This window comes from Garra rufa, chromosome 4 (genome assembly GCF_049309525.1).
Source record: "Garra rufa chromosome 4, GarRuf1.0, whole genome shotgun sequence".
NCBI classification, from domain to species: Eukaryota; Metazoa; Chordata; class Actinopteri; order Cypriniformes; family Cyprinidae; genus Garra; species Garra rufa.
Genome location: NC_133364.1, coordinates 8,680,627 through 8,695,936, shown reverse-complemented (window position 1 = coordinate 8,695,936; position 15,310 = coordinate 8,680,627). Strand labels below are relative to the sequence as shown.

At 41.7% G+C, this 15,310-nt stretch overlaps 1 protein-coding gene across 4 annotated transcripts in view; it reads right to left on the bottom strand.

Annotated features, from left to right (window-relative positions):
• foxp2 (forkhead box P2) overlaps positions 1-15,310 on the bottom strand; it is a 111,762-nt gene that overhangs the window by 34,126 nt on the left and 62,326 nt on the right. For all 4 annotated transcript variants that reach the window (XM_073838595.1, XM_073838596.1, XM_073838597.1 and 1 more), the window contains exons 5-6: positions 10,239-10,328; positions 1,464-1,601 (exon numbers count right to left, since the gene is read on the bottom strand). In XM_073838595.1, the coding sequence (XP_073694696.1) occupies positions 1,464-1,601; positions 10,239-10,328 (228 nt within the window). The remainder of the gene's footprint in view (positions 1-1,463; positions 1,602-10,238; positions 10,329-15,310) is intronic.

The window sequence follows — 15,310 nt, the reverse complement described above, 5'->3', positions numbered from 1 at the left end:
CTCTCTCCGGTCGAGACAAAGAGACCAGCACTTCCCCTCATCATGCGTCTCCATATGGACTTTTATGCGGCTGCACATTACCGCTAGAGGAACAATTAATCTTATTGCCTATATATTTTTTCCTCTCTGATGCCTTGACAGGCAGTGAAATTCTGAAATGAATGTGAAGCACTCAAAGGAGAGGATTCATCATTGTGAATTAATGCATTTAGCACACTTCTCCTCTTCTTCTCAGAGTGCTGTCCTCAGGAGCTCATCGTCGGAATACAGGAGCCGAGCTCTCCCGTCTCGTTCAGCGGGAGACGTCTTCAGCGCAAGACGCTCGTCACCGTTTATACAGACCTAATTATAATCAAGGCTGAGTTAATGGAGATGTTTTTAATGAAGAGCTCACTCGGAGAGATTTTAAAATCACTTTTGAAGATATAATCTACTCTTGTCAGAGACGTGGTCTAGTTGTTAGCGCACACGCTACGACACGACGTGGTGCTCTTGCAGACAAGTTTGAGCTGTTTTTCCTCATCATTTCATGTTCTCACAGTACTATGCCTGCTGAAAAAAATCAGCTTAAACCTGGTTTGCTGGTGTTAGCTGGTTAAAAACGCCCAGCCTGACAAGACCAGCTGAGACCAGCTAAGACCAGCAAAGAGTTTAGGCTGGTTTACTGTCAAAAAAGAGCAAAAAACTAACTTAACATCTACAAATGTCATTTGTGACCCTGGACCACTAAACCAGTCTTAAGTAGCACGAATATAATTGAAGCAATAGCCAAAAATACATTGCACAGGTCAAAATTATCAATTTTTCTTTTATGCCAAAAATTATTAGGATATTAAGTAAAGATCATGTTTGATGAATATATTTAGTAAATTTCCTACCATAAATATATCAAAACTTAACATTTGACTAGTAATATGCATTGCTAAGAACTTCTTTTGGACAACGTTAAAGGCTATTTTCTCAATATTTAGATTTTATTGCACCCTCAGATTTTCAAGTAGTTGTATCTCGGTCAAATACTGTCCTATCTTAACAAACTGTACATCCATGGAAAGCTTATTAGGTTTTGTAAATCAATAAAATTGACTCTTATGACTGGTTTTGTGGTCCAGGGTCACATATGTCTACTTTAGCTGACTTTAACAAACTTGCTTAAGTCAGCCATTTCTGCAACACTAAAAACGCAATGCGTCTTACAATGCGGATACTTTAATGAACCAAACAACATGTGAAATCAAGCCTGTGTTTTTTTTTCAAAGTGTTCAAGTTCACGTACCACTAACTCTATTCGACTTTCTTGTTTCTGTGCTCCATTTGTCCCCAAAAGACGTCCCCACTGAAAACAACTAATTACACGCCTGTCCATATTTGTTTCTCTGATCCAAGTATGTCAAGGACGGATGAGAGGATCTGTATGCTACCATTATGGGACAGCGAGTAAGAGAGTGTTTATGTGTGTTCACCTGCTGAAGCATGACTGCTTGTTGTTGTTGTAGGAGGGCTTGGAGCTGCTGGGGGGACAAGACCTGCTGTTGAAGGATCTGCTGCATCTGTTGGGGTGTGATCACCTGTGGACTCATCATTGCCACAGATACTGGCACCTAAGAGAGATGGAGATGGAGAGAACGACACATTAGCCACATCTCATGAAAACTCTTCAAGTGCAAAGTCAGACGCTTCCCGAACTCTCTGGAAATGGTGCGAGTGCAGTATATGTAATCATTCGGCAGTGCATGTGTACTTTCTTACTCTATATATTTTCTGTCAGCTACTCCCAATGGGAAAAGCACTGCGCTTTAAATAGAGGAGGACCTTAATTAGCTGAACCCTTCAACTCCCCCAGGCGATTTCTAGCGCTACAACGCACGAGGCAGGCAGGAAGACGCACATCTCCAGAGCCGACTGTGGGTCGTAAGCGGACACATGGCCTGTTGAGGAGCAGCTAAGCTAAGTAGCATGGATTCAGGCTGCCGAAGCTTTGAAAAGTCTGTGAGAAACTCCTGATTGAAGCTGAGCTGCTGTGAAGTATTCTGTTTTACAGAGGTGAGGGGAATTACCAGTTGCCTCTCGCTGCGCATTGAAGTTTCCAAGTTGCACGCTTAGAAGAAAGCAGCCAGAGGCACAAGTCTTCCACGAGATGTCATTTTTAAAAATTCATGTCATTTTTTAAATGATAAGAATCATTAAAATACCAGCTGTCAAACTGTGCGAGAGAACTTTTTCGCCTAAAAAACAAAACAAAGAAAATATTTTCGCAGCCCGGCATTGAAATAAAGCAAGCGGGTTTTTGGGAAACGCGCAACATTTACATTAATTCGACTTGATTTTTCACTCATGCCTAAAACTGCACAATGAACAGAATAAAAATAATTGCCAGACAAATGCTTTTTGAGAAAGACAGAAACCAACTCCTTTTCTTTTTTTTTTTTGTTCCTGGACGCTGCACCTGTCTACAGCTGACTCTTCAGGGCATTCTTTGTACTTTATGAAGCATGCTGCATGTTGCATCGTCCAACAGAGTAGCTTGGACAGATGCTGTCTATCATCAAGACAGCCGAGCCTTCGGCATCATGACAGGTAAACATCTCTATTGTTGTGGCTTCTGAGCTCGAGAAAAAGGCTCCATTAGACGTCGCGAGGGGTCCGAGCGACTCCTCGCGCCGGCTAATCAAGACCGCTTGATTGCTTTCCGTACGTCTGAGCTCTCAGGGCCTTGACACGTCCTTGTTTTAGTCTCCTGGCTCGGCCCAGCTCAGGTTCCCCTCTTTGATTAGCAGAGACATTTGCATGGTCACTACACATTTTTCATTTTAGAAGTCATTATGCATTAGCGCTCCTGAGCGCCGAGCTTGACTAATCCTGATGAACTGAGTAGCGGAGCTGAAGGTCACACTCCATCCCCACTCATATTCATATTCAAACAAATCCAAGCACCATTCTTCATTAGACTGGCCCCAAAACTCAATGAGCACCACCAGCACCACAGAGGGAAGCGCACACACAAATACACTTTCTTTCTTTCTGTCTCTCTTCGGGGAGGAAAGGTGTGACGAGGGAGGAGGTATCGGAGAAAAAAAAAAAAACAAAGGAACAAAGCAACAAAGTCACAAATTAAACAGCTGCATGTAATTATGCAAATGTATGCTTACACCTTCAATGTTATTAAACCTTAAGACACATTTGTGATGTGTAATTACCCCCAGGTTCAGCCAGGGTTCTGCGCCGGCCTAAATGACAATATAAAGACCAAAGCATGAAAATACAAGAGGAGATGTTCTCATTACGCCCATTATTTGTATATTTAAATGAGCTACGGACTGAATAAACGAACGATCACCCCGTCTGCACCGTGGTGCGCCGAATACAATAAACATGTAAATTTCAGAACAATTCGCTAAGTTTATTTATCGAACCATAGCTGACTGCGTGTTGTATTTTCGCCTCGAACTTGCCAAAGAGAAATAAAATGAAGTCAGGATAAGGCCCTCAGCCTCTCATTAGCTTTTTAGCAGATCGACGGATGATATGCATCTTCATTTCATCGCTTTTCCAAACAAAAAAAGACGAGACAAAGTTGAAGTTTCGGCCCACTCACTTCCGAGTCGCGCACAATGCTAATTCCAGCATTTAACGCCGGCATTTTCTGCATGATATATCAGAGCTTGAAAGATGAAAGCAGATAAGTAATTGCTCTCCTGGTTCTTATTCTTCACTGACAACCCATAAATTTAATTTTACACACACGTTCATTTACATTTTCGAGTATATGACATGATAATTGGCGGAATATAACACCTCCATTCCGCGGGATACTGCGGGGGGCGATGATTGACAAGCTGGGTGAATTGAAAGGAACAGAGGCTGAATTGCTTCTCCCCGAAATGATTTCGCCAAGACGGGGCATAATTAATGAGCGTTTGCCGAAGGGTCGAGCCGTAAACAGTCACAGACAATGAGTCTTTTCCCTCGCAGGATGCCAGATGAAGAATACGACTGCGAGAGGCAATGATGCAACCCAGCGAGTGCTAGAAAACTTCACCGATAATGGCATTCTTCACGAATCAAAGCATCAACTTCAATCATCTGCACTTGAAGCACTTGTGCTGTGAGAAAATTTACTTACAGGCCATCAACTGACATGTGTTTCTCGCTCTCCTATGAAACAACAAGCACGTCCAAAAATGGCAATCCATGAAGCTTTGATTTCTATTGGAAAACTACAAATACAAGCTGATCTCCATTGACCTGCTCTTTAGAGCCACGAGTCTCAGCACCTGAGAGAGAGTAGAACAAATATCTTTAAATTGGTCAGTGATGAGAAAACATCAGTGGCCCTCCAGAAGAACGAGCAGATCATTACAGGGCTCTCGCTATGCCAAAATGGGTCTCGGCGGTCAACTCCACATCATAAGAACGAAAAACGCAAGACTTGAGCCTTCCTGCAGTACCTGAAAACACGTCAAATGTCCCATTGGTGTATTTCCAGCAACAACGTCTGAGAGAGCCAAATGAATATAATATTAGTGCAAACTAGCGAAATAGTTAGTAAGAAGTGATTTGATTCTCTCAATGAACGTTTCTGGATCATACGTTCTATTTTTGCAGAAAACAGATGTTTATTAAGCTGTAAAACCTTTTTTAGTTGGAGAAAGTCAACTCTTATGCTTACTGCCCCACCAATTCCCAAGGAACAGGGCTTTTTTTGAGCTTCGGAAAGGATCCTGACCTTTCCACTTTGGTAAAGCTAGGATTGCTAATTCAGTCAGTAATTAATGGTTTCACAGTCAAGGGTTTATTGATGGAGTTGCTTTACTTGAGGACCACCAGTACACACACTCATTGATTTGTGAGCCATCGACAATATAAACACATACAAGCACTAATCTTAACCTAAAAACACGCTAACATACATACACACCGGCTTGTGCAGTGATCGTTTGGATTAGATCAATGCTGAAGCTCTTCGGGATCATAGTTAAGTAGATTACAGGAATGTTTTCCCAAATCAATTTGTTTTACAGTTCAGCAAAACAGTATGGGAAGTGTACTGCACTTCAAATGATGATAGAGTGGATGTGAGCTAAGAGTGAAACCACAGTTTCATTTTTGTCAATGAAGGGAGGGATCAAATGCGAACTACAAGAAGTTAAGCCTAGTGTGCTTTCCAAAGGGAACTACGTGAGGAATAGTTAAAATCACACTGCAAAACCAAAAAAGAAAGATTTTGAAATGCATAATGGGGTCCAAAAGACTGAGACTGCTATTGAAGAAAAAGAAAATCAACCAAATGTGATCTTCAAGAACGAAGTCTACACAGTCTGAAAGTTGTCTTCCTTTGTTTTCCTCAAATATGTTTCTTACCATATCTGAAACGGAGAATCGTGTGGCATTTACAGGGAAATCTGTCTCTCTCGCTCACTCCGCATCAGCCCCCCTCCTCTTCTCCCTCTTGAAAGCTTTGTGATGTCGCAGGTAATAGGGAGTCTGTTGGATCGCTCTCCTCGTCAAGTGACACGCAGTAAATTACACAAGCTTCAAGCAGCTCGCTGAATTATAGTTCATCACTTGGAAAGACTTCCCACCACCGGGCTACACGTATCAGATCAGCCAGTTAGGATCCAATTAACACCCTGGCCAGAGTAATCAGACTGCATGTGTAAGGGCTGCTGGAACTGGTTTATTACTCCCATGCATCTTCTGTCAGAAGGTACAGTTGTTGCTTCTACATCAAAGCGGTGCCATGGCACTATTTTTTTTCCCCCCACTCCCACCGTTCCACTGGTTCTTGCCTAAGGGTTATACTTCAACTTCCTTTGCATTGCAATGTGAGCCCCTGCAAACCAAATCCCTTGCAATTTTCACACGCTACCCACTAGTTCAGGTAACTGGGGTAAAGTAGGATGCTTTCTTGGTTACCAAAGATCACAAATCTGCAAATATAGTTTTTTTCCTCTTCCTTCGCTTTGGAGTGGCTGAACTTTGTTGGAATTTGAACTGAATTGGTTACACCTTACAGAAAACTGAAATGGAATTTTAATTGAAATGCTCAGAAAGTGCAATCTCAACACAAACTTTTACAAGTGAGGCCTACGAACATTCAAACTTCAATGCTTTTTAAACTTTTATCAAAACTTTCCAACAAGACTTTTAAGTTGTAATTCTGTTGTTTACTGTGCCAGCTTTTGTAGTCCCTTTCTTCATTGGTTTCCCTTGATTGTCTCCCTAGTTATGTCTTCTTGTTACCCTCATTAACCCAACCTGTAAAAAATATCCCTTGCATTTCTTATGTTGCTTGGTTAGTTGTTGGATGTACATCTGGTTCCCTCCTTCTTTTTTATTTAAAGTCTTGCACTTAGATCCACTTCTTACTTGCCATGCATTGCTTCCCACCCAAGTTACAGTTTTATTAACTTTGTTGAATGTCAATTTATTTGAATTCAAATTCAAATTCCAATTCTGCATTCTATTTGCGACCTCAATTCAAATGGACTTCCAAATGGAATTTAAAAAACATTCCAAATTCTCTTCGGAATGGCGCACAACCCTTCTGTTGGGTGAACGGTGTTAATAATCAATGTTAATATGAGGGCACGAGTCCCCTTTTACAAATTCCGCCGGCTTTGTGCACGGTTCCAGTTGGCGGTCTGAGTAGATGAATTTTAAGGAACATGGCGCAGGAGTCTGACGCTCAGATGAGCTGTGCGTCGCTGACCTTTAAATCGGCGACACTCGGAGGATGGCTCACTGCTCAGGAAGTGATTGGGTTGAGCTATCTGCTACTTCTCTCTCGTCTTGGAAAAGCGTGCGAGCAACGAGCCGCTCAGCCGTCCTTCCCAAACGCAGGAGCGAAAAATCCTCCGGAAGGATGTTTGGTTGTGAAAAAGTTACATTGTTGGGTTTAAAACGAACAAAAAAGGTCAAAGTATTGGCCGTATGTTTCTGTCACAGATGCAAACGCTGTAGAGTGTACCTTAGCTCCACGCTAGTGAGCTAAAATTGCTTTGTTTGGTTGTTTCACCTTGTTAATGCTGAGATATCGCTCTTGGAGCCCACACCGCCAAGAGGTCAGTGGTCAACTCTACCTCTTTAAACACCTTCCTGACACCTAGACAGCTGTATTATATCACCACAACAGCCTGCTGTAACTCACCCACATGCCTCTGTTTGTTCAGCATCCTCCGTTAGCTTCTAACCGCTGTTTCGTCAGTATTCAGTATCGCTAACATGTGTTTTCACACTGTTAAATGCCCATCCTGCCATCAGGACGAGACGCCTGGGCGGCACACAGAGCCAAACAAACAAAGCGGCATGTAGCTTATAGTTGGAGAATGGCAGCTGGGCTGATTGGGAGGGCAGGAGACACAATTGCCAGTCGCGCAAGCTTTCTGTAATCCCCCTTCCCTTTCGTCCTCTCGCTTTTTATTTGTGTTTTAAATGTCAGTGTATAAAACGCGCAGGAGATATTGCCACTCGGAGGGAGAGGCGCTACGATGCGAGAGGACTGTTGTGTGCCTTGGGAAATCCTTGTAAGCAGCATGGAGAAGGCACAAGGATTTACGGAGAAGAAATAGGTGTTTATTGACTTCTCCTCTGGGCTTACGGGGTAATAATAGACCTGTCACATTACGCAAATGTGGAAAAGCGGCTTCTGAGCGCGTCAAAAGCGTGAGATGAAGCGCTGGATAGAATTAGTCAGCCGACAGGCTTTAGATACTAATACAAGTAATTAAAACCGTGAGCTCCAGCACTTAGATGCTCGTGCAGTAAATAATTTATACGCCATGATCTATGGATCACTTTCCCTGGCTTTCCTGGACAGGGAAAGGGGCGGATTCATCAGTGTCAGGGAACGAGCAGGCGTTTACTTTTTTATGTAAATAAGTCATTTTTCAAAATGCTTGTTACTTGGCACGTCTAAGTACACGCTTGTGAAGTGAATTGAGCTTTTGTGAGCGTTTAAAAGCGCAGCGATCAAAGAGAAAAGGTATTTATAGGAATATTCCGTTGGAGGTGAATGGAACCAATCTGTAAATGTTAAAATACTGTTTCAATATTACAGCCACAAGATGTGTTTTCTAACCTGTGTAAAGTTATATCCTTGATATGACTTGATATAACTCCTTAAACCCTGAAATAACTTTAGAAATGACAATATAAACAACTTTAGAGCGCAAAAAATACATGTTTAAACAGAAGAATTTATTTTATGAAATTTTAGGCTCCACATTTCTGCTTTAGAAATTGTCCCCATTCACTTCCATTTTACGTACCTCAGCATAACTTGATTTTTAAACCTTTTTCTTTAAAGAAAATAAATAAAAATTAAATAAAGTTTAATTGGTTTTTCACTCTTAAAAATAAAGGTTCCAAAAGGGTGTTTTTTCAGTGATGCCATAGAAGAACCATTTTTCAACAGTTCTTAAAAGAACCTTTTTCAACTATAAGGAACTTTTTCTGCATTTGAAAGGGTCCATGTTCAAGGTTCTTCGTGGAACCATTGATGCCAATAGAGAACTTTTATTTTTAAGAGTGTTGAACATGGAATATTCCTTCAAACATCGTTTTTGGGACATAATGCAATAGTAGACATTTAAAACAGGACCGAATAAGTTAATAAAGAAAAGGATCGACAGCATTGATTAACTACAGCCGGAAGACAGCACTCAACAAGCCCTGATTCATATTGATTCATATGGCTAACATGAGGCAAGGATGGCATAAGCAAATGTAAATATTCAATATTTACCATCCTCCGGTGTTATTAGAGTCAGGGGCTCGGTCATGGGCCACCAGTTATCTCAGACCTTCCTCATCCAATATCACTCGGCTTCCTCGGCAAGTATCGCACGACAATTTGCAGTCACGCTGTGTGCCGGGAATCCATTCACTGAGTATACAGACGGCTGCGAAACTACAATGGATACACGAAAGCGCATCCACCTAGGCTTTGCTTTACAACTAATATCTTTGCACAGAAGGCGACAAATAATAAAACAAAAACCAAAAACTTTGATTTCCCAAATATCCCAAGCCGTGTTTGCCCAAACCAGCCTGAATATATTAAAAGCCACCGAATCTTTAACTTCCGCATAATTAGATACACAAGGGTGTGACTTTTGGAAAAGGTGTTGCCATTGTTACACTCTGTGAAAATATTAACGACGAGGGTTAGCGCCAATTTTCCCTTCCTTTAATTAAATGCACGGGGTACTAATGAGGTAAACCACTGCTAGCTGATAGCACTTATTAGCAGGGAGGAGGGCGCGCTCTCTCTCGCACTTAATTTAAACCTAAAAATACGGAGCCTGGCAGATGTCAAGCGCTTACATAATTTGAAGCGGCACGTTTGTATTGTGGGGATGTGAGAGAAATAACACATCGGCACTCAGTGGGTAAGTAAACAGGTCTGGTAATAGGGGATGCGACGAGCGCGATGCCGCTGTGACCTTTACCAAATCACTGACAATAGCGATGCCGCGCAGCTGGAATCAATAATGGCAAATTATCTTGGAGGGGTACAAATGACAGCTAGTTATACGCAATGCGACAGGAAGCCAGGAAGAGTTGCTATTTGCTGGTTTCTCTGGACTGTATTGTAAAGAATCCAATAGAAAATTTCCAAAAGCTTTGTATTCTTCGTTAACTATGTTAGGCACTTACAATTAAAGTAAATGGGGCCCAATCCATAAATGTTTAAACTCACTGTTTTACCACAAAACGTTAACAATGTTAGCATGAGAACAGCTTCTGTGTAGTTACATCCAATTTTTCTTCATTTCCATGATCACGTAATTCCTAAATCCCTAAAATGACTATTTAAACAGCTACACATTAAAAATTGCCCTCATTCGCTTTCATGGTAAGTGCCACACTGCAACCTTGATTTTTGCCTTTTTCAAGACAACAAGGAACAAGCCAATATTATTTTTTGTGTTAATCAACATAATGAAACACATGCTGTCAGCTGAGCCTTTAATATCTCAATATCTTTTGACAGCAGAGGTTTCAAGGTTGCCTCAGGAGGTGAGGTAATGTAGCTGTAGACAACAGAAAGGTTTCAGGTGTGAGGTATTTTGTTTGGTTTCTTTTGGAGAAGGGCAGGCCTGACAGGTTGAAATTTTACTGACAGCTCCAGAATTACATTGCCAAATCAAACAGAGTAGCTGGAACAGAGGAAATCTTTTCCAGAGCGCCATGTATTATGGATGGACTTAAGAGATTAGCGAGGAACTGCTCACCTGCAACGGACGCTGTTTGTCGTTGTTCTTTGGAGATTTCAGGCCACTGCCTGGTTGCTGTAGGAGTAATTGCCTTGCTGCTTGTAGGGCCTGCGAAGAAAAGAAAAGAGAAAAAGAGACGCAAAATTAGTTTTTTTTTCATCCGTCTTCCTCCCCTTCAGCTCCGGCACACTCAAATATCAAACACTGTGAAAGGTGACATCAACTCGGCCCATTCCATCCACTACACTATTCATTGTTGTTGATGAGCCATGAAGCGTCTCTCAGATATACATTTTTCATGATAATCCACGAAGCCGTGATGAAAGATAAATACAGTTTGTCTAGCACCTCTGAAGAGCACGAGGGGGAAAAAAACACACACACAGAGAGTGTCAGTGGTATTGACCTGTCTAGTGTGTGCTCAGCTGAAATACCCACTTCTCTGCAAATTACCGGCCCATTTGCATATTCATAATATCAATTTGAAGTAGAGGCAGGCGATGTGAAGTGTTCCTAGAAGCTGTAATTAAAGTTGACAAAATCAACATCAGATTACCTCAGGAGTGAATTAACAAGGAGCTGAGCATTAGCCGGGCCCCTGAGCACAGGGGTGACGCCGGCCCTTCTCTGCCAAATCACTCCAGTACCTACTTCTCCAATGTCAGAGAACAATACAAGAATATTTGGTTGCTAAGGAAAGCATCTTTATTGCTCATACCTAGAAAAATCACATAGATGTACATTGTATGAGTGAGCCCTCTGGGCTCTTTTAACTTGGACCAGTAAGCAACTACCTAGAAATATCCTAGCCACCTACAGGACCACAACATGATGCTCAAACACCTCAGAATACATTAGTTACCACCACATTTCCATAGAATGCACTAACAATAAGCAAACACCTAGAAATCCCTTAGCAACCACCCACATCACCATAGCAACACCCTAGCAACCACCCACTACACCCTAGCAACATGGCAGTGACTGATTACTCACTTTTCTTTATAAAATGTAACCAATTTTTTGTGGCCTTAGCAACAGCAACATACTAACAATCACTCTGAGCACCTTAGCAACCCCCAGGAAATTCCCTAGCAGCCACTCACCATAGCAACACACTGCCAATCACTCAGAACACCTTAATAACCGCTTGGAAATATGCCAACCACCGGCATCCCCATAGAAATGCACCAACAATCGCTTAGAACACCTTAGCAACCACCTAAAATTGCCTTAGCAACCACCTACTGTACGTCCACACTAACAATCACTCTGAACACCTTAGCAACCCTTTAGAAATGCCATAGTCACCAATCGCCAATTCTATGCTCTTTAGACTTGGACCAGTATGTGATCACCTAGCAACCACCTAGTAACCACCCAAAACACCTTAGCAACCACCTAAAATTGCCTTAGCAACCAACTACTGTATGTCCCCTTAACAACACACAATCACTCTGAACACCTTAGCAACCACTTAGAAATTCCCTAATAACCACTCACCATTTCTAGGTTCTTTAGACCTAGACCTGTCAGTGACTACCTAGCAACCACCTAGTAACCACCAGAACACCTTAGCACCCACCTAACATTTCCTTAGGAACACCTTAGCAACCATTTACCATTTCTGGGCTCTTTAGACTTGGACCAGTAAATGATCATCAACTAATAATAACCACCCAAAACAACTTGGCAATCACCTAGAAATACCCTAGCAATCAGCCTCAACATCCTACCAACTTTTGCATCGGCAACCATCCACTCCTTTTTCTTCAGAAAATGTAAACATGTTTTTTAACAATCTTTTTTTCTTGTTACAGTATGTGTGTGTAAGCCTGATGCCAAGGCAGGTTGAAATGATGTACCTTACAGTGTTCCTCATGTACCAACAAGAATACTGATAGACGCGTTCAAAGAAAAAGCAACTCTTTCCAGACTTCCTGGAGTTGTATGTCGACCGTAGACAGAAGTGAACAACGACTCTGTGAACACAGCCGCAGACGGCCTCAACGCCCCGACACAAGGGGAAAGCAACAAAATAAATAAAGCAATATAAACAACACAATAACTTCACAGGTGTTTCATCTGTCGGGGAAGAGGAGAGCGAAGGTCGAGGGGTGCGGAGAAGAAGAAAAAAAAACCTCCTTCAGATAAAGAGTGACACTTCTTCCAGCAGAATCAAGGGCTTGTTTTATTTCCTGGTGCTTGCCAGTATCCATGACAACAGCTGCCTTGACAGGATGTGCATATGGCACTGCTCTGCCAGCTGGTGAGAACAATGTTTGAACTAGTACATTGAGATGCTGAGCAAACAGGGGGAGAGAAGGAGAGAGAGAGAGAGAGAGAGAGAGAGGTGAGGGAGAAAGGAAGAGAGGGAGAGATAGGGGGAAAAGTTGCCACGTCTTAACCCGCTGGGAAGGCAGCCATCCCCCTGATCAATTATGAAGAGACAGGGTGAGGAGCTGCCACTGTCTGTCTGGCTGTGCGGTGAGGAGCCAGGCTCTCCGAGCTCCTGGTAAACAAACACAACACAGTGGCGCTGGGTCCTAACAGCATCGATCTGTCTCCTCTGATGCACACACACACACAGCCGTTGTCTGATACTTCAGGGGACACCAGGATGTGGAGGAGAGCTGGACTACTTCAAATCAGTTCCCTGTCCTGTCCTGTCTTTGAACGAACCAAACAGACAACAACCAGAGTGTTGCGCTTTGAATGTGGAATACTTGTCTAACCGGATAAGTTTTAGGGGAAGAAAAAACCCCAAGGTTTCTACATTTTGCAAACTAATCAAGTAGCATACTAAGAAAGTTTCCTGCAAATCACCCCGCCTTATTTTTTCCCTTCTAAACGACGCATTTATCGATTAGTTATGGTCCTCGTGGTACTTTCGGATGCATGAGTGAGTTATAAGTACCCTCGCCAAGTCATTATCGGCAGGACCGCGTGGATGAGATTGTAAATTGCGGGAGATTTCACGCCCATCCAAGCGGTGATTGTGATTGTGTGGCTTTAGTGGTCGGCTAATGGCTTTAGCACAACAATTAACAGGAGGAAATGTTTATCCGCGCCCCGATCGATACAGACTCGCTGTCCTCTGATGAATAAAAGGACAAAGTCAAAGAAGTCATTCAATACACAGTAGAGGTCAGGAGAGTGGCGCTTCCCACAGCACACGGACGTTTAATGGCTTTTCCGATACGAACGTGAACAATGGGAAGAGGGGGAATGTAATCAACTCCACTTTGCATATTAGTGGAACACTTGTTTAGAACAGTAAAAGGGATAGTTTAACCAAAAAATTTAAATCTTGGGATGACTTACTCCCTCACCCTCATTCCAAACCAAACCTTCCGTTTTCAGTGAAACACAAAATTTTAAATAATATTCTGGGCCACAATGACAGTGACAATAAAAGTTTCAGAACCAGGTAAGTCTTATTTAAAGATAATTCACTCATCCAAGATGTTCATGTCTTTCTTTCTTCAGTCAAAAAGAAATTAAGATTTTTGTGGAAAACATTCCAGGATTTTTTCTCCATACTTCATTGGGAGCCAATTGGTTGTTCCAAATTGCAGTTTTAATGCAGCTTCAAAGAGTTCTACACAATCCCAGCCAAGGAATAAGTGTCTTATCTAGTTAAACAATTGGTTATTTTCTTTAAAAAATAAAAATGTATATACTTTTTAACCACAAATGCTTTAGCTCTTCACTCATTACATAATCACATTGGAAAAGTCACGCATGGTTCAAAAAGGTAGAGTAGGGCGACAAACTGCATCTTATTTTCTCCTCTAACTAAAAAATTGTCTAAATCATTGTTTTCCCTTATTTATAAAGGGCATTTGACTTTCTTTGCCCATTCCCGTTGTAAATACTAAATTGGTACTTTGACCTACTTGATGAGTGACCTTTCCAATGTGATTTCTTTAATGCTTGAAGTGCATGTGGTTAAAAAGCATATACATTTTTAGCTTTTTTTTTAAGAAAATGACCAATTGTTTTACTAGATAAGACCTCTACTCCTCGGTTGGGATCGTGTAGAGTCCTCTGAAGATGCATTGAAACTGCAATTCGGACCTTCAACCCAGTGGCTCCCACTGAAGTCCACAATATGGAGAAAAATCCTGGAATGTTTTCCTCAAAAACCTTAATTTCTTCTCGACTGAAGAAAGAAAGACATGAACATCTTGGATGACATGGGGGTGAGTAAATTATCAGGAAATTTTTATTTGGAAAGTGAAGTAATTCTTTAAGTTTCAGTTTGTTGTTTACATAAAACTGGCTTCAGAAGACCAAAAAGCATTACAAATGCATAAAAGTAGTCCAAATGACTACTCTGTACGATTTTATACTGACAGCGAATTCCTGAACAAATGAATCAGATTCACTGATTCTGTTCACAAAACAAGTCTATATGATTCATTCAAATTAGACTGATGCAGTTCTTAAATTCAATGATCCAAACACAATGGCAAACAGTCGACAAGACTGCATAATTTTGCATCTGCTACTGGTTCGATTAAAGAAGAATAAAGCGCACAAGCAATATGGGCTTCTGTAATGATACTTTTTTGCCATTCTTGAGCCTCAGACCTCATTCACATTCATTATATGGAAGAGTGACCAGGAAAAATTTTCCTTTTGTGTTCTACGAATGAAAGAAAGTCATAAAGGATTGGAATAAAGGAGTGAGGGTGAGTAAATGATGACAGGACTTTCACTTTTTGGCTGAACTATTCCTTTACCATTTTCAGGAGAATTGCTCGTCTGTCCTTGTCCTGTAATACAGCGAAAACATTCCTTATTAGTGACAACACCGCATTATACGGCTAATATTCGCCCTTCTGCGAAAATACCCAGAATGCAACACAAAGGCATATTAGGCTCAACCACTGAAGTTTCGCTGGACGGCTGGAAGCCTCTTGCTTTGCTTTGCTTTTCTCCGTCCTATAAGTTTTGTTGCTGTGCAGAAGAAATGCAGGCTGCCATCCATTAATGCACACATTGTATAAACAGCACAATGCATCACATTCCTCAGAGCTAGGAGCTCAAGGAGAACCCGGGCTGGAGCGTAAATAACAAGGCAC